The sequence below is a fragment of the Parambassis ranga genome, chromosome 13 (assembly GCF_900634625.1).
Source record: "Parambassis ranga chromosome 13, fParRan2.1, whole genome shotgun sequence".
Classification (NCBI taxonomy): Eukaryota; Metazoa; Chordata; class Actinopteri; family Ambassidae; genus Parambassis; species Parambassis ranga.
This window is the reverse complement of record NC_041033.1, coordinates 17154182-17176719: the sequence shown is the minus strand read 5'-3', so window position 1 is coordinate 17176719 and position 22538 is coordinate 17154182. Positions and strand designations below refer to the sequence as shown.

The 22538-nt window shown below is 43.8% G+C and overlaps 2 protein-coding genes across 3 annotated transcripts; one reads left to right on the top strand and one right to left on the bottom strand.

Annotated features, from left to right (window-relative positions):
• Positions 1-1897: 1897 nt before the first annotated feature.
• Positions 1898-19810, top strand: sh2b2 (SH2B adaptor protein 2). Of its 2 annotated transcripts, XM_028420455.1 has the most exons (9): positions 1898-2101; positions 10679-11642; positions 14312-14413; positions 14542-14633; positions 14939-15039; positions 15119-15280; positions 15355-15557; positions 15965-16139; positions 16719-19809. In XM_028420455.1, exons 2-9 carry the CDS (start codon positions 10710-10712, stop codon positions 17051-17053), a joined length of 2103 nt encoding a protein of 700 aa, XP_028276256.1. In that variant the 5' UTR covers positions 1898-2101; positions 10679-10709; the 3' UTR covers positions 17054-19809. The 2 variants fall into 2 exon arrangements, with proteins under 2 accessions (XP_028276256.1, XP_028276257.1); XM_028420456.1 differs by lacking the exon at positions 1898-2101 and having other exon boundaries at positions 10680-11642; positions 16719-19810.
• Positions 19811-20243: 433 nt separating this feature from the next.
• dnajc30b (DnaJ (Hsp40) homolog, subfamily C, member 30b) lies at positions 20244-22263 on the bottom strand. Its single transcript, XM_028419844.1, has one exon. The coding sequence runs from the start codon at positions 22212-22214 to the stop codon at positions 21069-21071; it is 1146 nt and encodes a 381-aa protein (XP_028275645.1). The 5' UTR covers positions 22215-22263; the 3' UTR covers positions 20244-21068.
• Between the last annotated feature and the right edge of the window lie 275 nt (positions 22264-22538).

The following is a 22538-nucleotide window of genomic DNA, read 5'->3' as shown; positions in this document are numbered from 1 at the left end:
ATTTGTCCTGGTTTCATATTTAGATGATGTCCCTTAATGTGGTATTTTGAATTTATGTTCTGTATATAATCGTAACGCATTAGTAATTCGTAGCTGTAATTAAATGCAGTTATATTTACCCACCTTTTACTGTATGTATACAGGTGCAGTGATACAGGCTGCTCAGGCTTATTTTTTATGTCAGTACAATAGGGACGCTTTTTTTAAGAATGTTATACAGTTAAATTTCAGAATATCAAACACTGCTGGGAAAGTGTACAACAGATTTGATCTCTGAAAATGTTTTACCTGCATTTATCAAACAGACCTCTAATGATCTCTTTTGGGGTCAATAGTTTAAAAGCTTCAGGAATCCTTGAGTTGCTTCTTTGAAGGCAGTACAGTGCAGCAGAGGGCATCACAGCTGGCAGCGTTTCAATCACTTTGTGTTGTTTAATCATTTGTCTCCTGCTAATCGTTACAGAGAGAACACTCAGAGCTGCTTAACAGCTGAAAAAAGAGTTTGGGAGAGGAGCTCACAGTGTGACTTCTCCCACTAGAAACAGGTGTGGAGTGGCTGGTTTACGAGGAAACATTCAGCTTAACCTTCCAGAGCAGCTCGTCCTCTCTCACTACACCACCTGCCTGCAGCTTGACCAGGTTATTGCTTTAGCTCCTAACCCTGCAGAGTCAATCCTCTCAGAGAGGATTATAATGAAGGTGTAAAGTCTCTGTGCCACTCGATGAGAGATAAACATCACCGAGCCAACCTGAAAGGTCTCCTCTGGCCAAATAACATTCAATAACATCAACTTTATTTAACATTTTTCTGACACGTCCATGAAGAGGAGAGAATTCCTTGTTTTGATTGGAAGGGTTTTAATTTTTTGTCATGCATTCTCCAGACAACACACACACAGCATCATGTCCATGCTGAGTTATGGCAACAATAAAAGGGCGTGGCTCCTTTAAGGGCAGTGTTAAATAGATCAGTGAAACACACACACACACATATATACACACACATATACACACCCCCAGTGAAGAAAGCTGCAGTCATTTCAGCAAAGGACACAGACCGTGCCAGCATGTGGCCACACCTTCAAAATAAAAGTTCGGAACTTAAAAACTGACTTTTTGATGTTGTTTATTTTGGAAAGGTCAACTTTTAAGGAACCAATACATTAGTTAGACCACAGGGCATTTTAGTTCCCTCTATCAAGGGCCATATGAGGAAGCAAAGCACTGAATGAACAATAGAAAAACAGGCATCATGTGATCACAGCGTGTCATTTAAATTCATTTAATTCCTAACAAAATTGTAATTGAATAGAAATGTTTATTTATACAACAGGGATGTACAAAACTGTGTTTTTTTTCCAGATCAGTCATTGCTTATTATTGCTGCATAATTTGAAAAAGTCACACAACACACAATCTAAAGAATATTGTACTGCCCACTAACATAATTTGACAGTGTGTGTGTGTGTGTTGTCAGGAGAATGCATGACAAAAAATAACACCCATCTAATCAAAACAAGGAATTCTCTCCTCTTTATGGACGTGTCAGAAAAGATGTAAATAAAGTTAATGTTATTGAATGTAAAAATGTTTAAGCCACCACCAAATATTGCAATTATCTTGCCCCTGTTTAAGCCAAAAAGCATGTGAGGCTCCCTGTGAATCCATAAAACGCACAAATATTCGTATTTTTTCTTAGAGTCTTTATATGTAAATTATTCAGTTTAGACTTCAAGTCACTCGTGCTGCCTTTTGCACAGTGATACTTTTTCTGGGTGCATTTGGGTGGTAAGCTACAAACTGCTTTGATTATCAGGCAACTTGGAGCTTTATTGTGAAAGTATTCGCCGGAAGCAGCACTTTTCCTTTCTCTCCAGTGTTGATGGTGATCTGTGGAGAGCAGAGCCAAGTGTTCAGCACCACAGTGCGTCGAGCAGAGATGGAGGGAGAGACTGACCGGCTGTGAGCTCGTGTAAACCGGAAAGAAGAAGCAGACGAGCCGGGGAATAAGCATGTTTGATTCTGAAGAGTGACCACCTTCACAGGAAAACCCAGGACCGCCTCAGAGACAGCAGCGTCATGAAACCAGTCCTGCATTGAGGTGAGACCTGCCGCCGCCGCCGCCGCCGCTGCTGCTGCGTTTTATTTCTTATTTAGTGCGTTTGGAGCATCCTGACGCTCATTATCGGACATTTGTCAGAACGTGTCCGTGTGCTGCTGGTGGTGCCGCGAGGAGGAAGGCGCTGTGGTCTGTAGATGATGAAAACAACAACAAACCGTCCAGGTGCTGAGGCGGAGAGGAGGCTGCTGTGTGGCGGTGTTAAACCCGCTTCATCATCCCCACAGTCAGCCTCCGCGCTCAGACCTGCGCTCAGACTGTGATGGTGGAGAACAAGTGCGGTGGTGTGCTGGCTGTTTTTTGGTTTGGTTGGACACAGAGAGAGAGAGAGAGAGAGAGAGAGGGTGTGAGGATGAGGCTTCCTGCACATGAAGAAGGGGGGTCGCGGTGTAAAGGGGCTTTTCCGATAATCCATTTAATAGACTTGAGGGAGTGAAGTGTGGTCAGTCACAGGACGGCTCAGCGGCCTGATGTCCTCTAAAGTGACGTGATGTGATATGATGTGATGTTCAGGCCCGCTCGAGATGATCAAAAAACCCAGTGTATGGACTCGTGACTGCACACGCAGCCTGCCTCATTCATCGCCTGCGTCCTGGACCCGGATCTGTCAGCCATTCAGCAGGAGGCTGCTGCTGCCGCCGATTCCCATTCATGAAGTCCAGTCAGTGCGCAGCCTGCACAACGATCCGCTGCTGGCTGTAAATAGGCTCTCCGGGCCTGCAGCATAGGCCTGTTTTAGGCCCGCTATTGACTTTCTCTCATGTGTCTCTTTATAGACTACAGGAGACAGTCAGTTAATATGAAGCTTAATAAGTCAGATTTTAACAGGATGCAGGCCTGCTCATACAGAAAGATCCACATCACTGTAAGACTGTCAGTGTGGTGTGATTTTATAGCTCAGTTATTCCATATTCTCTAATCAACATCTTTCTAAAATCCAGGTTTACAGAGATGCAGAAATGAAAAAACAGAAATGTGAGATTATCAGTCACGAGCCTAAGTGATGCACACCAATACAGGGCATGGACAGAATAATCAGAACATCATCACAAATGATGTCGTTTCATCTCTCGCTGACACTATGAAAGGAACCAGCGTGTATTTGATGAAAGTCTTTGAGTGATGTTGTTTTATTCTCATATTTAAGCAACGTCTAAGATCAAAATGAACAAAAACATGACACTTGTTCAGCTAAAAGCTCCCGGATTCTTCTGCCGAGCCGTTCAACCACACATAAAACAGTCCTGTTCAGAGAGCGTTAGGTCTCTTTCCATCATGTTCCATTGATGTTCATATGTTGTCATTTCTTTCTGAGGTAACAGGGACATTTAGTGCAGTGTTTATTTACAGTGTCATGGGGTTGATCAGCCTGCAGGGGTGATGTTCTGCACTGAGACTCAGGAGACTACATGTATTTTGATAGATCAGAGGATGAAGTTTAATGCAACTAATGAATTGCTTACATGCCGTGTGTACCTTACATCACTGGCTTTAAGTTTTATTATGATGGATGTATCCATCACTTTTACGAATTTATTTTTGCTTTACAGCCTTCTTTCCAGGTTTGTTTGTTCTGTAGGCCTGTAGTGTTTATATATGACAATAATTTAGCTTTGTTAATTAGAATTCTCCATTTAATTCAAACTTTAACATACTGACATGCCTGGTGGAGTATGCATTCTGCCAGTAGTGACCAAATACGATATGCATTCCACCATCATCCATAATTTGAGTTTAATTTCAACTAAAGTAAAATACTTTTAAAGTGTTCATTTTTATTGAAGTTTAAGGAAAGCGTTTTACAAACAGAAATGATCGTAGCCTGGTTTACGTCTACATTCATACAATTAATGCTGTGAACAATTCATAGTCCAACAAAACACCACAGATTTTTGTTGTTTGTGAAAAAGTCACAAACAGAAGCGACTGTTTCCATCTCCTTGAGCCTCCTCCTCCTCCTCCCCTTCCTCCTTCTCCTTGACACCATCATCAGGCTGTTTTTTTTCCATCAGCTTCACTCAGTGAGTCCAAATTAAAAACCCATCTATTTCAGTAACTGACACGCCTGATGCTCGCACAGTTCGTACAGTGTTCCTCCGTCTCTGTGGTCATCTGTGAAATTAGTTAGACCTGGTGGGTGAGAGACAGGAAATGGCAGTCAGTGGTGCAATGTGCATCTCCCACGCGCTCAGTCCTTTATCACCGGCTGCCATATGGATGCCGGAGCTCACTCAACATTTACATTGTCAGAAGGCAGCATGTGTGAGAGAGAGACTGTGTGTGTGTGTGTGTGTGTGTGTCTGTTGGGGACATATTAATGTGTTTAATATCCGTGTGATGAGGCCCTGCTACCTGCATCATTAGGAAATCCCTGCAGGTAAACTGTGGTGGTGATTCGGTCTTCAGGAATGCTCGTTCTCCATCATGTCTGGCTTTTTATCAACGGTTGCATCTGTCTGCCTCCACACACACACACAGACAGCTTTATGCAGCTGTGTGTATCAGTGTCTGGATCAGGACTGTATATACCTTTCATAATGCCTGTCTGTGTTCATCATCACTGCCAGCGTTTGCCTCTCTGTCAGCTCTGTTGGAACTCCAGCAGACAGTATTCAGGCACATTAAGGAGGGACGAGGTTATCACTGCTCAGATTAAAGGTCACCGGCTGCTGTGAAGTGAACAGATCTGAGGTGAGGGTAGGGGTCTATCACTGCTGACCTGCTTTCTCTCATCAACCCTCTCTGATCTCTCCCTCCTGGGAGTTTTATCTTATGTCTGAATTTTTCTCTGTGCATGTTTTTTTGTGCACTTCTATCATCCTTTTCTTTTAAGCTGGTCTTTGATTATTTCTTTTTTGTTGTCTTCACACACTCCTCCACACTCCTGGATGTCTACTGTAATAATCCTTATTTCGACTTCTGTAGGTACGTCAGTTTTTTTGTCAGTTACTTTCCTCTTGTCTGCTTTTGTTTCCTTCAGCATAGAGAAACAAAACAGTACAGACAGCCTGTTCATTCAATCTGATATCTGTGCCCCCGCCACCTGTTGTGATGCTGTTTAATGTAAGATTTACTAATTATATTGTTAGGAATGTTAATTTGTTTATTTAATGGGTCAATGCATGGTGTATGCCAGGGTTAGCCTGGTGCCTAATTTTTTTTACACAGTAGTAACTCCACCCAGGTCCTAGCCATGGTTATACGTCTCTTATTATTTGGTGGTTTAGTCACATCCAGCTTAGATTTTTATAAACCTGTTTTAGTTGTGCAAAGCCACGTGTCATGAGTCAAAGCTTCAAATGCCTCATTTACTACAGATTTAGTTGGTGCTTGATTTTTATTAATATTTAATATTAATTGTATTAATATTTTCTTGACTAATAGTCAGCACAATGCCAAAAAGTATATGCTACTTTAGCCAACTGCAGCAAACTCTGCTAAAGCGGAACATTTTTACATGAAGATGCTTGATGAAGAAATGCATTTTGAAAATCGATCATCTGTATTGGTTTGTGATCAAGCAATAATGCAGTTGTACCAGTATAAGAGCAGCAGTACCATTAATGCCTTTACTTATTCTGAAGTATGCCAGTCTATGTGTTGATTCATTGTCATGTTTTTCTTGCTGGCATTTGGCCAGTTGTGACTATACCGTCACACTACTGGAAATATCAGATGTTAGGTGGGAGAACATTTAATAACTTCTTTCAACTTACTGTGTTTTCAGAATTTGTTCTGATATTATGAACTATTTAAATAGTGCTGCAGCTCCTCTTATGATGCACATGTCTGTACAGTGTGACTATCAATGTGCATATGTTGCGATCCTTGAATGTCCTTAGTCTATATGAGTGCTGCAATATTTACATCTTATGTAAGAGCACATAATTAATGGCTTCACATAGCGCTGAAGATGTTGTTTATGTACGCACTGCACAGCCCTGAGTGTGCTGCTAGCCATGTGCTGTGCTGTGGAGCAGGCTAATCTTAGAAAACATGGCCTAAACTCCCCGGGGTGGGAGCACAACATCACCAATCATCCTCATCAGCCAGTCACTGAGGGTGTGCTGCTGGCATGAAGCTGCTCGCAGCATACATAAACTACATGCACAGTGTGGAAGAGGTACATATAGCTTTAGAAACTGCAGTATCACGTTCTTAGTCAATGTACATTACTACACACAGCACCTCAGTATTAATGGGGCTGTGTAATCCCTGGCTCCGCGGAGCTCAGTCCTGTGAGGGCTCTGCTTGAAGTGAGCGGATCTTGTACAATGTGTTTTGCAGGCTGTAGCTGATCACTTCTCCCTGCACAGTAATGTCTCTTTCCTCTCCTCCCCAGTCAGTTTACGGTTACAGACAGAACTCCCAACCATCTGACAGAGATATCTGCCCCGCTCCCCTGGGTAAAGAACCAGCAGGAGCAGGGGGAGGAGGACGAGGAGGAGGGGGCACGGCAGTGGTAGATTTTTACAGCAGATAGGGAAGAGATACAGGAAGGAAAAGGGCTTCTGAGGCACGAAGGATGGAGGTAAACATTTTTAGATTCCCCACGACTCCTGTTAGTCTGTTTTTTTCTTCTTCTGGTCCATCAGAGCAGAAAGAAAAGTATGGGGGGAGTCATGGGGATGTGAGAATCTACATGGTGCCTTTGCTCCCCCTCGTCCTGCAATATGTCTCTTTCTTTATGCTCCCCATGTCTCCTCCACCTCCACATGCTCGCTGATTGTTTTAGCAGCTGGCCCATGGAGTTAGAAACATGCCCCCCTCCAGAGGTGGAAAAAGTGTGCACTTACTTAAGTAAAACAATGTAAAAAAATACTCCATGATAGGCTTTCAGTCAGAAAAGGAAAACAGGAAACATTTTGGCATTAATGATCAATCGATTATAACAGGCTAAGGTGCGTAGCTACAATCAGAGAGCTAATAGCAGCACCTCCACTCAGATTTGCTTCCAATATTTAACAGTGGCAAATTACGGTACTGCAAGTTTGCTTGCAGTTTAAAATGCAACAACAGACATCATTTGTTTTATCCACGAACTTCATATTTATAAAATGTTCTCTGAAAATAGAGATGAGTTTTATTTGCACAGGAACATGTGAGGAAATACAAAGTCACATGTCTGAGAATAACAAATACAAATGTACATTTAACATGGATCCACTGTGAACAATTCACAAAACTTGTGTGTGTGTGTGTGTAGTTGCTTTGTCTCCTCTCTAATCCTCTTTCTCTACATCACTTGTGTTTTTCTTCTTTTTGCTGCCTCTGTCTTGGTTTTAACTTTAAATCCCTGTGTGCCTTTTCAATAGTCTCCCTCAGTCTGCTGAGCCTCAGAAAACCATAATGCTGTCCACTTCCTCCAGCGTCTCATGGCTTGAGTTTCATGCTGACTCGATGACTGTATGTGTGTGTGTGCATGTGTGTGTGTGGGCTGGTGTACAGTCAGTCCAGTATCCTTGGGAGAAAGATACATCCTCATCTTTGCGGAAGGGCAGGAGTTTGAGAAATGCACCTCAGTGTGTGTTGTTGTTTTTCTGCTGAATGAGTGGAAAGTTGGCCCAGTGCAGGTTTTTTAAATAGCTGAATGGGTATTGACTTCCTTGCCAGCAGCAGCAGCAGCAGCACACACACATGTACACACACACATTCAATCAAGGGGAGTGAGAAAATTATTAGAACAACACTTGGTCATTAGCAGTTTAGCTTACAAACCTTGTGTGGCTCCATAGAATGAATGGATAGATGTGTACATGAATGAAGTGATAGATTCATGAATGAGAAGTGATTTTAGTGAATGGAACAGGTATATTAATTGGAACTAAACATTTACAAATGCTAAATAAATCATTTATAAACACTTCTTTATGTTTCCAGTTAATACATATTAACGTTAAAATGTTTGGCCTCTGTTTGTGAGTTAAGCTCGACCCCTCCATTTCCTCTCTGTCTGTCTGAACTCTGTTCGGATGTATTTCTGTCACCTGCTGACAGGTTATGAAAGTGTTTGGTTGCAATTCAGCCTGAGGCTCAACCATGAGGGAAGGCAACAACAACACAGTGCTCCCCATTCATGTTTCTTCACTATTCATCCAACCAAGCACTAAGAAGGGAAAGTCTCACAAATGAAAGCAAAACAGCTTAATTTTTGACCTCCGGACCACCTACTACTGCAGAGGAGGTGAAGTTAAAGTAAAAAAAAAAAAGAAAATCAAATATCCACAGTGTTGGCACTTTAGATTCCTTGGGGACATCCATGCGGATAACAAAACATTTGCTTTGCTGCTTTTCTTTTATTATTATTCTCTTATCCCACCCTTTCCTTTGCTTTATAGTCTTTCTACTACCATCACAGCATTCATCTGAAATCATGACACCCGGTCTCAGCATCCAGGAGTTTCTCTACATGATGAGCTCAGAAACTGTTCTTCAAACAGCTGGCTCCTTAATCATTTTTTAGAAGGAATGAGAGAACGTGATTGGTTTGTAGTTAAACATGCGTGTCAGATTTAATTCCAGTGGAGACTTTTTTTTCTTTTTGTGCTAATCCCTTTTGAAAAGACAACCCACACAGACGCTTTTGAAAATGACAATAAAGCAGCTTGCGGGAAGAATTCCAGGAAAAACTCTGCAGTGTGAATGTATGCGTGATTTGGTTTAAGAGTGCAATTTCAGTAAGCAAACATTTGAGTTCACATTGTGAGTGAACTGCCAAGAGAAACCCAGCAGCTCTGAGAATTAGCTTTCACAGCTCGGGGAGTGTTGGCCGTCCCCGTGCGTATGTTGCTCAGCCTGCCCACTCACACGATATCTTCTTTTTATCTGCGTGATTTACAGCAATTATCAATCTAACGTGTCTGATTGTTTGACTCTGTTCAGTGATGCATTAGTCACTGATGTGCCGAGGCAGGGGGGGTGGACTGTCATTAGATGTTTCTACTGACACAGTGTTGATAAGACTCAGTTGCAAAGAGTTTACACTGTGATGTGATGTGGTTTGGCACTGCTGGGGCCACAGAGGGATGCAGCTCTAAAGACTGAATCATACAAGGATAGGAATGTAAAGACAAGTGGATGTCTTAAAAAAATACTCATTATTCAGAAAAACAGCCAGGAGTGAGATACACAAAGAGGAGCCGTATGCTCTGGTTGTGTTGGATTCAAGTTTGTCTTAACCTTCTCTGACGGAACACACTTCCTGTTAAATCGCATAATCTGAGAGCATGTCAGAAGTCATCATCACTACTGATGGGGGGGTGCAAGCTTTCTTGATCATTTCCTTTCAATCTGCTGTCACATTCAATGTATTCAGAAGAAGACTTCAAACCTTCATGCCCATAATTTTGAACTGTCACTGATTCTCCAAGTGAATAGATCCCTGGCAGAGTGAAAAAGGATGTTGTCTTTGCTTGTTGTCAGTGGGGATGAAGCTGCTGGTCTACAGTCCCACCATGTTCTCTCACATTTTTGGGCTTTTTACGAAGTCCTATTATAGAGCAGTTCCAGAGGTTTTTTAGACTTAGTAGTCTTGTCTAAATCATTTATAAAACACTGGATGATCTGAGTGTGGCATGTGGGTGGAGTGGATAGCACTGTCACCGTCATGAAGTTTCCTGGTTTGAATCTAGTGGAGCCTTTCTGTGTGGACTTCGCACATTCTCCTTGTGCCTGTGTGTATTTTTTTCCGGGTACTCCAGCTTCCTCCTACATACCAATGTTAGGTTAACTGAGGACTCTAAATTGAGTCTAGGTGTGAGTGTGACTGGTTGTTTTTCTCTCTATGGTAAAGACTGGTGATCTTCCCAGGGTGTAGCCCATGGACAGCTGGAATAGGCTCCAGCATGAAATCCTCATCCTGCTACCAGCTTCATGACCCTGTAATACAGAATAAAGTGGGTTAAGAAAATGGATGGATTATGAAATTAAGAGGGGAACTTCTCCCATCTCCTCCAACTGATTTAGAAGCACCTACTCCAACAAGTCCTCAGGCATAGTCAGCAGGTTCATTGATGGTAAAAACACACTTGTCTGGTCATGGGGGTTGATGTAGTAACCTACAAAGTCAAAAGTCTGCAAATGAGGGTGCAGAGTTTCACACAGTTGGCTTGAAAACAGGCCTGTTTTTCTGAATATATAAAAGCTTACATCTCGGTAAATGAGTAATCTACAGGAAATTCAATGAGTGGGGGTTCTCGCGTTCATGTTAAGTTGCACACTGATTGCAAAAGATTGTGGGAAAATTTTGGGGCACTTTAATCTGAAAATAAATACTTGTGTGATTAAACATCTAGGAAAGCTTTTGCAATGTTTTATTGATAAACATGTCAGAGAAAATCTGCAAACACTGGCTTCATTTTTAATACCATCAAGATATGAATATTATAATGACACACACAAGCTGGTTCACAGTCTGCTTCATTCACACGTCTTTTATGCTTTACACCATCACACATGCAGGCTGTTCCACAACTGTTGTATGTGTGATCCGCAGCCAGCAGCTACACAGATACACACTGCATTCCACACTAACACTCTGCTCCTCTTCCTCTTCTTCAGCCTCTCCTCGGTGGGTTGGCATGGCCCAGTGATGAACGGAGCGGTCGTGCCTGGTAGCCCGGAGCTCTCCTCCTCGTGCCCACTGCCTGACTGGCGAGAGTTCTGTGAGCTCCATGCTCGAGCCTCTGCTGCAGACTTTGCTGACAAGTTCCAACGCTTCCTGTTGGAGAACCCGTGCTACGACTCGCCTGGTGCCGATGCCAGCTTCTCACAACACTTTGCCCACCACTTCCTGGAGTGCTTCTCTGCAGCCCTGACCCAGGCCCGGGAGAACCAGGCTTCCTCACCAGGGGAGGACGGCTCCAACGCGGTGCCCAAGTACAGCATTGTTCCTTTCCTGGGAATCCAGGGTTGCCCACTGTCCTACGGTCACGACCTCTACCAGAGACGCAAGGACGCCGGGGCATCAAGTGAATCCCTGGACAGTATGGACAGTGGAGGGGGAGGGCTAGATGGGGGAGGCAGTGGCAACACCGCCACCAGAGGCCCCCAGACCACCCATAAGGTGTCTGCACTGGGACAGTCCCGCAGCTCAGAGGACGTGTCAGTCAGTCACCCAAAGGCCCGCTTCAAGAAAGGCTTCTCCCTGAGGAACATGAGCCTGTGTGTGGTGGATGGGGTGAAGGAGATGTGGCACAGACGGGCCTCCCCTGAACCTGACGCTCCCTCTGGGGCCAGGAAGGCTAATGGTGCAGGTGGGGGAGTTGGGGGAGGAGGAGGAGGAGGAGGTGAAGCAGCAGGGGGTGAAAAGTGGTCCCAAAAGCTGCGGCTTCCCAGGGCTTCCCAGGGCCACAAAGCCGAGATGCTGGAAATCCAGAGGGAGGGAGCGCTGAGGTACATGGTGGCTGATGACACAAACTGTATGGGTGCTGCGCAGTGGCAGAAGTGTCGTCTGCTGCTGAGGAAGACGAGGAGGGAGGAAGGAGGGGAGAAGTTCTTGCTGGAGTTCTATGTTCCACCCAAGGTACATAAGCTCACACAAACACATGATATCCTCATCCTAAACCAAAAGACACACAAAAAAGAAAAACAAAATAAGTTAAGATGCAGGAAAATCTGTGTCAGCATTGAGTTTAAGGTCACTGCTTTTATTTGGACTTTATATGTTGTTGCCCTTTTGGCCTGTGTCCTTCTCTTTAAAGCAATCCTTTCTCCAGGTATAATACATTGTCCAGGTCTAAAAGGATCAATAATGAAAATAATCATTAGGTGCAGCCCTTCCTTGATCTCAGATTTATATTCACTGTGATGATCGGGCACTTCTGACGCTGAAGAACACCGGTCAAACCTTCCACTCATGTGTATGCATACACCCTTCACATTTGTCTGTATGGGATTTCCAGATCATTGCCCCTGACCTTAAGCAGGCGGTGAGGGCTGTGCAGCTGAGTGTGTGTAAATGTGCCACCGTCCTTTGATCATGGCGGGTGGGAATGTGGGGATAAGGCTGCAGAGAGGGGAGAGGGGTAAGAACAGGTGGGAGGGAAGGGGAAGGGGAGAAGGAGCTGAAAACCAGACACTGTGTGTGTGTGTGTGTGTGTGAGAGAGAGAGAGAGAGGAAGCTTGTACATTGATTTCTATTAGACGAGGAGATATTAAAGTTTCTCTTTCGTGTGCAAAAATAAATATTGATTACTTCTTTGTCTTTGGCAAATGGGCGACAAACTGAAAATAGGAACAAAAATAGTTTCTGAGTCACTTGAACTCAAGTCAGTCACTGAGAACCACAAGAGGAACCGATAAAATTAAACTTAATAATGGAGTTTCAGCAGTTTCATCTGTTCTGTGAACATCCACATGTGGAAACATTTATGTCAGCAGAGATTTGCAGGGAGACTTTAGAGCAGCAGTTACAGCTTTGATGACACATTAATTAAACACACACACACACAGCTCGACAGGCACTCTCTGACTTTCTTTATCACTGCCATCCTATTCACATCTTACAAATCATAACAGTGCAGAGTCAACAGTGTTGGAAAGATAAACTGACTCATAAACTGTCTCTCCTGCCTGCTCCTGCTCTGGCTTCGTCCCTGTCAGGGCCATCAATCTGCTGGCTGCTCTGCGTGGCACAGGCAGCACACTGCAGCACGCTAACTGCCCGCATTATGACACAGCAGCAGGCCCTGAGATGACCCACTCTCTGTTTCACACCACACAAAGTAACATGCAGTAACTGCAGAGTAACAGTTGTAACACAGCAGAGGCGGTGTTTGTTATCATACTGTAAGGAAGGAGTCCTGAATGTTTTCACATATTGATTAAAAAAACGGATTAAATATTACCAGGTGGAAAACCTTTCATCTTACCTCTCTATCATGTTTGCATCTCACATTTCTCACAGCGTTCATTTTGAATCCATGACCTAGCTAGGGTCATATTAACCATCAGCACCCACAGTAAATCTGTCTGTGACTACACTACAACCAAGAAAGTTTTGTCCAGTTTTTGAAAGCTAGTTTTAAACTTCAAATGCAACATCCTTATTTTCCTGTGTATGTTGTGTGTGTACGGTATACTTTTATAGAGGTGTGGATGATGTCATATCTTTTCACACAGCCAAATTGTTTTCTAGGCAAATGAGCAAAGCACACATTTTGGATGTTTGCATGCACTTCTGCAGATTTAATGGCAAACATTATATTGCAGCTTTACAGAAAGCTGAATATGACAGTGTCACAGTCTAAACAGCAATTCAGAATCAGAATGTGTTGCTGCTAGAATTGCCTTGATAAATTGGTGGAGACCAAAATAAGAGCTACAAAGAAAGTGAATGGTAGACATCACGATGTGACCAGAAACATGTCTGCTCAGCGGAAGACCCACTGTGACGTGCATTGGTTTACCCCAAATTTTAAAACTGACGGTGTGTACTGGGCTTTACACACTATAGACGTACAGGAAATGGCCAAGCGGTTTAATACAGGAAGTGGTTTTTGACATCTGATCCAAAGTAAGGAATTGTGGGCGTGGACCACAGCCAGCTGCACATTCAGATCAAGATGAGAACAGTGTTACTCCAGACAGATCAGCTGATAAGCCTCTGCCAGACTATCAGTCAGCCTCCTCCTCGCTCTGCCTCTCCTGACACACACAGGAATAAATACACACACATACACACAGCTCAAACACACTCATTGGATCTGTTAAGATTATCGTCTGGATCCAACTTTCTGCAGAGGGCAAACTGAGGCCAGTCTGTTTTCTGTGTTCAGCCTCTTGTAAACTCTTCCTGTTTGATGTTTTTTAGTCAGTTAGCAGGAATAATTGCTGGGATGCTGTTTGAACTGAGCTGTGGAGTTATTTCATGCAGATCCTTTAGTCCTTTGTAAACGTATCACTCTTTTAATCAGGGGCTGTTGCTCAGGCTGTACCATCAAGTTTGACTGCACGTTGCCCCTTAATTATCACATGTGAGGGAAAAGTTTGAAAACTAAAGCCCTAGGGTGGAGTGGTCTATTTAAACCTGAACTGCTCATTTAAAACCTAAATATAAACATATATACGTGGTTTTAGCTTTTAAAGGTGTTGCAGTTGCCACCTACAGGATTTAGTTTAGCTCTGCTCTATTCATATTTGTGTATTTTGGTTTAATATGAGCTCTAATGATGGTGTTTGTGTTGGTTCTAGTCTTCAAAGCCAAAAGTAAGCATCCCCCTGTCAGCCATCGTGGAGGTGAGGACTACCATGCCGCTGGAGATGCCTGACAAGGACAACACTTTTGTTCTTAAGGTAGGCTTTACACCTGCATTAGTTTAAATGCTCGAAAGGAATAGAGGTTTAAATGTAGCTTGTTGGGAAATGACCTGTGTTTTGAATGGTGTGGTGCAGTGAACAGAGCTCAGTGTGTTTTGCTGCAGGTGGAAAACGGGGGAGAATACATCCTGGAAACCATCGATTCCCTGCAGAAAAACTCATGGGTTGCTGACATCCAGGACTGCATAGACCCTGGGTAAACCACCAGATAAATATTTGTTGAGCAATGATGTAGAGAAGAGGGGGGGGGGGTTCTCACACAGTCATTAATCACCCAATTAGTGGAGTTTTTGACAGGTTGCTTGAGCACAAACATGGGCGAGCTGGCACCGTTGACATTCCTCCTCAGTTTCTTGGATTAGTGGATTCAGATTTGGGACATAAACAGAGGAATTATTTGTGTCCATGTTTGTTAAGAGCTGTGTGTCAGGACTTGATGATGTTTGTTTGCACATGTGTATACGTTCTTGCGGTTGGCCTGACCTGCCTGCTTGTGTACAGTGACAGCGGCGATGACATCGAGCTGGCGTCATGTCCTCATGGCCAGGCCTCCAAAGATAGCTCCATGGTGGCCTCTTGCAGCTGTGAGCTGCTGTCTGAGGGTGAGCAAAAGATGCACCCCTTCAATACCACATGATGTTTACATGTGTAACTGTTTTAAATATATATAATTATGTTTAGGAGTGTACCGTGCTCCAGAGAGGTCGTGTCCTACAGCAGCAGAGCATTACAGTGCCCCTTCAGTCCGTTGCAGGGAACCTCCTTTCACCCAGCACCCATCCCACATGCCTTTAGAGCGCTTCCTCCAGTCCCCAGAGGCCCAGGGCTCCAACTCTTCTACAGGTACAAACATTGGTTTTTGCCACTCCCATAAACCTGTAAACATGAAACAATGACTCATCTGTAACGCTGTCTAGGTGGCGGTGAAGGAGCGAAAGACTCAGATGGAGATGCCAGCTTAGCTGGTTACCCGTGGTTCCATGGTACGCTGTCACGTGTGCGGGCAGCTCAGCTGGTGCTTGCAGGCGGGGCCAGAAGTCATGGGCTCTTTGTGATTCGTCAGAGCGAGACACGGCCGGGTGAATACGTCCTCACCTTTAACTTCCAGGGCAAAGCCAAGGTGAGTAGATAAGAGGGAAGAGAACATATTGCACTAAAAACGGGATATGAAAGGAACAAGCAGTTTCCTCCGATTAATCAATACTGCGAATTAACTTGTTGTTACTGCACTACTCCGCCATGTTTTTATATATTTTGGGCTGCAGCTCAATACAGACAAACCCACATTGTTCAGACCCTGGAAAGCTGCAGTAATGTCAACATTTTGTCTTCTCTTATGTAACATGATTCCTGCACATCACATCCTGCCAGCCGGCAGTGTTGAGGAAGTGTCAGCTGCTACCTCTTCCTCTGGCATCAGCCTTGGCGTCCTGTCCCACAGAAAGAAAGACGCCTCTATGATAATGTCCCCTATCTCTCTTTTATCAAAGTCAAGTGTTTCTCTCTGTTCCTTCCTTCTCTCCTCAGCATCTGCGTTTGTCAGTGAACGACAATGGACAGTGCCACGTCCACCATTTGTGGTTCCACACTGTGTCGGACATGTTGAGACACTTCCATGCCCACCCGATCCCTCTTGAATCCGGAGGCTCCACTGACATCACATTACGCTCCTATGTACAAGTGCAGCGAAGCTCCACCACAGGTACTCAGGCTCACAAAACTGCAATGAATGTCCATATTCACAGATACAGATATACAGATAAAGTGGGGCACAGAAGCTAAATGTGTTGTTGGATAGCAGAGGTTGGGCTTTACAGGAAGCAGAGCTAGAACTCCCTAAACTGCCCTCCACTCTCCTGGCACAGGATAAATGCCCTCCTGTACAGGAGAGTGAGGGGGCGATTATACCGCAGTTTTGCATGCAGGCCGAGACTCCAGCTCCGACCCACCCTGGTGGTCACAAAGGGGCCCTCTGTTTTCACAATCGCAGGACCTACACAAACTCATGCACTCACTCACATGCACATAGAGTGAGGGTTTGATTCAGGCTGTAAAAGGCTGTATTGATGCTCTGGCCAGGCGTCTCTTTGGCAGCAGTGTTGTCAGTGTTATTGCCCACCAAGAGAAAGGATAATAAAGGAGACCCTCACTGCCTGTGTTTACATGCTGCTTTGCGAAGGAACCTATTACCAAATTCCAAAATAAACAATTATCAACAGCACTGAATTATGTATAATTATTATTAGTTGGAATTATAGGGATATCCTTCTTCTTCTTGCAGATGTGGCCGTACCACCAGTTCTCACTCCACCCAGGGAAGCAGGCTGCCGGGCAGATGCAGCGCAGCCAGCTCTTCACCCTCCTGGAATCGCAGCGCCTTCAGGGTCTTCTTCCGATGCCCCACTTTCATCAAGCACCTCCTCCTCACCCACTGCACTTCCCTCCCTCTCCCGCAGTGACCCAGGTACTGGAGGAGGAGTGGGAGCAGGGTTGCAGAGCCGAAGCAATAGCTCTGAACGCCTGCTGGAGGCCTCTAGTGGTGCATCCGAGGACTACCATGATGCAGATGGGACTCGCAGAGCCCGAGCTGTGGAGAACCAGTACTCTTTCTACTAAATGACCCAGGGCAGCCATGTGTTATCTGATAGGAGGTGAGGGGGGGGGGGGGGGGGGGGGGCTCGGCTGATGATGAAAATGGTCCAAATCACTGGATCACCCATCTTTTGTTTGTTTGTTTTTGTTTCAAGGCAATTTCCTGTTTCTTGGATTTGAGTAGGAAAGGGAGATGATCAGAGAGAAAGATGATGATTTTCAGCCTCTGTGGTTCTACTGAAGAATGTGAGTTAACAGGGACACAGAGGGTAAAAAGGAGCGGTTAAGAGAAGGAGAAATGCTGTGGTGAACAAAAACGTGGGCAGAGAAAACAAGAGGAGGCGATTCAGTGGAGTCATATGGCTATGATTCGCCTCCTCTGACCACTTCCTGTTCACCCACAGTTCCCTGGGTGCAAAGCTGGTGTCACCACCCCGCTGAAGGTTGAGAGTCTGAAATGACCCTGAAGAAACAGTCCCTCCCTTCTGAGCTTCAAGAGCATCCCATTATTGTTTGTAAAGCTGCTTCGAGTCTGTCCCGGATATCCTCACTGTCCCCGCGGGTTTTCCCTCCAAAGTCCTGCTCTGGGTCTTTGCTCTACACTAACATCAGTGCAGAAACCATGGGTGTGTTAATGTTAGCTTGGAGATGTTTTCCTTTCACTTGTACAGCTATAAAGGGGTCTTAGTGCCTGACAATTACCTTGGACAGACTGTTGCCCATAGTAACAAGGAGGATGATGCTGTCAGCTCTCATCACCACAACAGCCCAAACATTAAATGCAGGTGATTAATTTACTGTTGGTTCTGCATACTGAGTTTTATTGAGCACACAGATGATCATATGTTTGAACTCTCTCTAAAACTCCTCAAGTGGAAAAAGTTCAGTCTATAGGAACGGCATGGGATGGCTCCCATTTTGATGTCCTCCTGGGTTATTTCTAGAGTGTGTGGTGGTGTATTAGAGTCCAATTCTTTTTAATGAATGGTGTGTAGTGTTTCTAAAACATGGTTCTTGGGGTCCCTCCGTCTGGTGATGGTTCTGTATTCAAAGTCATCACATGGATAACCCGTAGATTAGATATGTTGTTAATTTAGATCACTTTGAAGTAATGCCATGAAGATATTATTACTATTATTATGATGATTGTTAATAATAAACCAAATCCAGCATTTATCGGAGGGACGTTGGAACATGTTTTTGTTTGAATGCTGGCAGTGTTGTGTACTGTTTGTGCAGCCTGCGGGTTAACTTGAGGTTGTGAAGGTGGAATGGTAGTACAAAGGGTACTAGATGGTCATGCTTGAATGGAAAGGCTTGACACTGCTGCTCTACTTTGACACTGACACTGATCTTTTTAGAGCTTTTTATGAGTAAGTAAACATAGCCACAAACTATTTGTGTACTGTACATATACATATAACCTGAAATATATAAATTATGAGTATGAGAATTCCTTGCCAAGTCTTACCACCATCATGTCTGTAATAAAATGCAGCTATATATACACACAAGGTGGCTAACTTAGCTTAGCACAAAGACAGTGGGCCTGAATATCCAAAGGTAAAACTCAACCTGGCAGCAGATCTAAAGCTCAATAATCATCATGTGTCTCTATGTGTTTTTCCCAGTATCGTATGCTGAACCATTTGTTTGGTCAGAACCAGTTGCCAAGCAACCAAAAATAGTCTGGCAGTATGCTGGGTAACACAAATTATTTACTCTTTGTAGAATGGTTTTGAAGCTCAGTGTGGAGGTTCTGACCATCACCATTTCGGCAAACCCCGACTAATGTGTGGATAAAGTCGGGTTCCGGAAATGGCAACTCGAAGAGCTTAGTTATACTTGACTTTATGCCTTAATACCATTTAAAGGAGTGTGTTAAATACAAAATAACTCACCCCTGTACAGTTGCCATGAAGGGGGTATTTCTTATTGAGGCCTATATTTCAGGCTGTAAACACGTTTATTTCTGCTGTAAAGTTTTAACATTGTGTTTGTTAGGGATTGACTTACATTTGGGCAATGAACACAACCAGGCTACTTTAGCCACATATTGTTATTTACAGTCTTAAGGGACCAATGTGCGGGATTGAAAATGAGATATAGTAACAACCTTAATTAGGTTTTTTGGTTACCCACAAATACAAAAATATTGTGTCCTCTTCAATGGAGTCACTACGTTTCTATTATGTCTATAGTAGCAGTTTTAAATTGATGCAGGAGCCAGGTAGCTTTGTCTGCATGTTCCAACATCTGCAGCCTCACTCAGTCCCAGACATTGGTCCTTTCACTTGACTAATGTTAGCTTCATATCACTGTTATGTTCTGTATTGCCTAACCATTGTTTTAAAGCATGTTGGTTGACCTGTAACATACAAGCACAGAGTTTAACAAGCAACCTGAAACATACTCGACATTTCTACTCAGTCGGAATAAACATATCGACAGTCAGCACCTTTCCCCCCCCAAGCATGGCCATTTAGCCTCGAAGATGATTTCAGTTGAGAGGACTGAGAGCAGTTCATGTGCCAATTTGAATCCTATTTTTGAAGAATATTTATTCCTCAGCCTGTAAATTACATTTTTCCTATTGAGTCTTATTTATGTACAATTGATTGATTCTTCTTGATGAAAAATCCACAGTGGAAATAGTCTGTTGCAAGAAAACCCATCTCACATATCACAGATTGTTCAAGCCTCCCTTTTATTTTCTTAACTCTTAAAGTTGAATTTTCTGTTGTCTGACTGAGTTTTGAAGAGTCTGTGCAATTTTGTACAAAGTGATGTACTTGACATACTACTTTATATTTCTGTGAATAAAATGTGAACAGACTATTGCACATTTTCTGCAATTATTTGCACATAGATGGTTCAGAAAACTATATAAAAGTCCTGAGGTGTTGCTCTGTCGATATAAAACTGGACATAATAAGCAGACATAGCCTTGTATGAGCTAAGACCTCCAGAGTATGCATTCATATCCTCCCACACAGTTAAAACTCACTGAGCCCCTCAGGCCTCCAGCTGCAGAGCATTTCCATGTGTTCAGGTGCCATCTAAAGGCCAATTTTAAAACTGCAGGCATAACTAAGGTAAAGCTTAACTGCAGTAAAATAAACTCACTGTGATGACTGAAAGAAATGTACATAAATAATCAAGTTTTATTATATTTTCTCAAACCACTTGTACATTTTAATTACAATGTGGCATCTTAAATGTACAGTACATAGACATATATGCATCCAGAGGAAGATGTTGAACATCTCCATTATCTTCAGATTCTACACTTTAGATGAACCTATGCTGTGAAAAGAAAAAGAAAAAATGCTGCTGTTCAGCATAACAAGACTAATTTCCTAATTTCCTTTCCTTGTACAGTCGCTGGATGAGCTGCCAAAATCAGTTGTTTGGCTTGAGTATGTTTGGTTATGGCTGACACAACTGATCCAACAATTGTTGTGTTTACTGGTGCAAAGAGCTGCAAGGAGACATCCACACAGGGTTTACAATGTGAGCACAGCAAAGGTTTAAATAAAACACAAAGCCTTAAATGGTCAAATACAGTATGTCCTACTGGATATACACTGGATCCCCCTCCCTAGATAATGGTACGTGTGGAATTAAATTCAAGACATGAAGAAAAATCTGTTTCAGATTCTGAAAGTATAATGTATGCCACATTTAAATTTAAACAGGGTTTGCTTGCTGCAATCCCTCCTCCACAGACTAACGTGTATTCAGTGTGTGCGACGCAAACTTTTTGTTTTCCTGCAGCTGAAAGATGGTAACTTAAAATAAGAGATGCAAAGACTGTTTCAGCATGAGACTGAGATAGTTTATGAATAAAGAGCCTGAAACCGAGCAAGCCTGTGTGTTTGCTCTGGTAAAAAACTAAATATAATCTGAAATTGTGCAACACTTGCAAAACATTCCAAGGTAGCAACACTACCCTGCCCTTCCCTCCCCCCTCCTCTTCCTCCCTGAGAGTCACAAAGTGCAACCCAAAGAGAAACTGCTCCAAGCCGCTGCTTCCATTTCAGGGCTTGGCAAGATTGATAAAAATTAACCCAGCCATTGTCAGCACCATTATCAGAGCCATCTCCATCATTTTCTGCTCTCTCCACTTGCTCCTTTGCCCTTTCTGGATCTCCTCCATCTGCTGCTTCCTGGCTCTCATGTCCCTCTCTCTCTGCAGCTGCTCCCCGTAGTGAGCCTGATAAAAGGCATCAAAATCAAACATGGGCTTTCCCCCGGCTTGGGAGAAACGTCTGGCTCTCTGTTGATGCTGCTGCTGTGAGGAGCCTGTGGATCTGCCCGTGGCCTCTTTGGAGGAGGGTCTCCCTGCACGTTGGATGTCTGACTGGCTCAGGATTCCCCGGTCGTATTTCTTCCTCAGGCTGATGTTGCCCAGCACAGTGTAAGCCTCACTGATCTGAGAGAAGCGCTGCACCGCTTCTGTGCTCTCCGGGTTCTTATCAGGGTGGTAGATGAAGGACTGCTTGTAGTAGGCTGTCTTAATTTGGGACTGCGTGGCTCTGGGGGACACTTTAAGGATGTCATAATAGGCTGTTCGGCTTCTGTACAGAAGAGAAGGATCCTCAGAGCTCCAGCTGTAGCTTCTAGATGATGCTTTTTGGAAGTCATCATAAAGTTTCAGACGTCTCAGTCTTTGCACACAGTCCAGCCTCTCTGATCCCTTCTGCGCTAATATGAAGACAGCGGTGCAGAAAGCTCGCAGCTGCTGGGGGGACCTGAACGCCTCAGGGTGGATGGAAACAGCTCCTCTGCTCCACAGTGTCATCCTGCATGACAGCAGTTTCTCCTGGAGGAGTCCCGCAGAGAGATACACGGCTTGTAGTCTCTCTCTTGATTCTATATACCTGAAGTCATCAGAGTAAGGCGACCTCAAAGAGGAGGCACAAACCAAAGTCATATTTCCCTGCTGATTTTTTCTTACTTTGGAAAGTTTCTCTGATTTGCGTCGCGTCGACCTGCTTAGTGACACTGGCTGAAGTTCACGTTGAACCTGGACTGATGCATCTGTAACACGGCTGTAAATGGAGCTGCAGCTTATTAGAATATATCCGGGACTTCCTCCAGCACCTGCCGGCCGACTCGGTTTGCTTCTGAGACCGGATAGCCGGTACGCTCCGCTCCCGAGCCTCTGTCCGACCTCTGCCATTTTGCCGAGAAAGGGCCGGTGAGTGGGCCGGAAGTCAGCTGCAGCATCCTGTACGTCACCGAGAAAGGAACCAATGAGACTTAATGTTTACAAGCAATGTCAGCGGGTGCTCATATTACCGACCAATCATTGTGTAGAGTGTGAAGCACAACAAAAATAAATAAAATAAATGAAAATAAAATGAGTCTTCATTGTTATTTTTATGTTTCTTTTATTGTGTTTTACTGGTGTTTAATTATTGTCTGTATTTTTGTAACTCGGTTAATAATTGGCCGCTAATAAAAAGTAAACAAAACAGTCTGAGCAGAAGGTGGCGCTAGAGTA

Bases quoted from the DNA above. Each gene is read 5' to 3' on its own strand.
- sh2b2 (XM_028420456.1), top strand. From the start codon at position 10,710: ATGAACGGAGCGGTCGTGCCTGGTAGCCCGGAGCTCTCCTCCTCGTGC. The intron at 15,040-15,118 runs GTGAGCAAAAGA...AATTATGTTTAG, and splicing joins CTGTGAGCTGCTGTCTGAGG to GAGTGTACCGTGCTCCAGAG. The intron at 16,140-16,718 runs GTACTCAGGCTC...TTCTTCTTGCAG, and splicing joins GCAGCGAAGCTCCACCACAG to ATGTGGCCGTACCACCAGTT.
- dnajc30b (XM_028419844.1), bottom strand. From the start codon at position 22,214: ATGGCAGAGGTCGGACAGAGGCTCGGGAGCGGAGCGTACCGGCTATCC.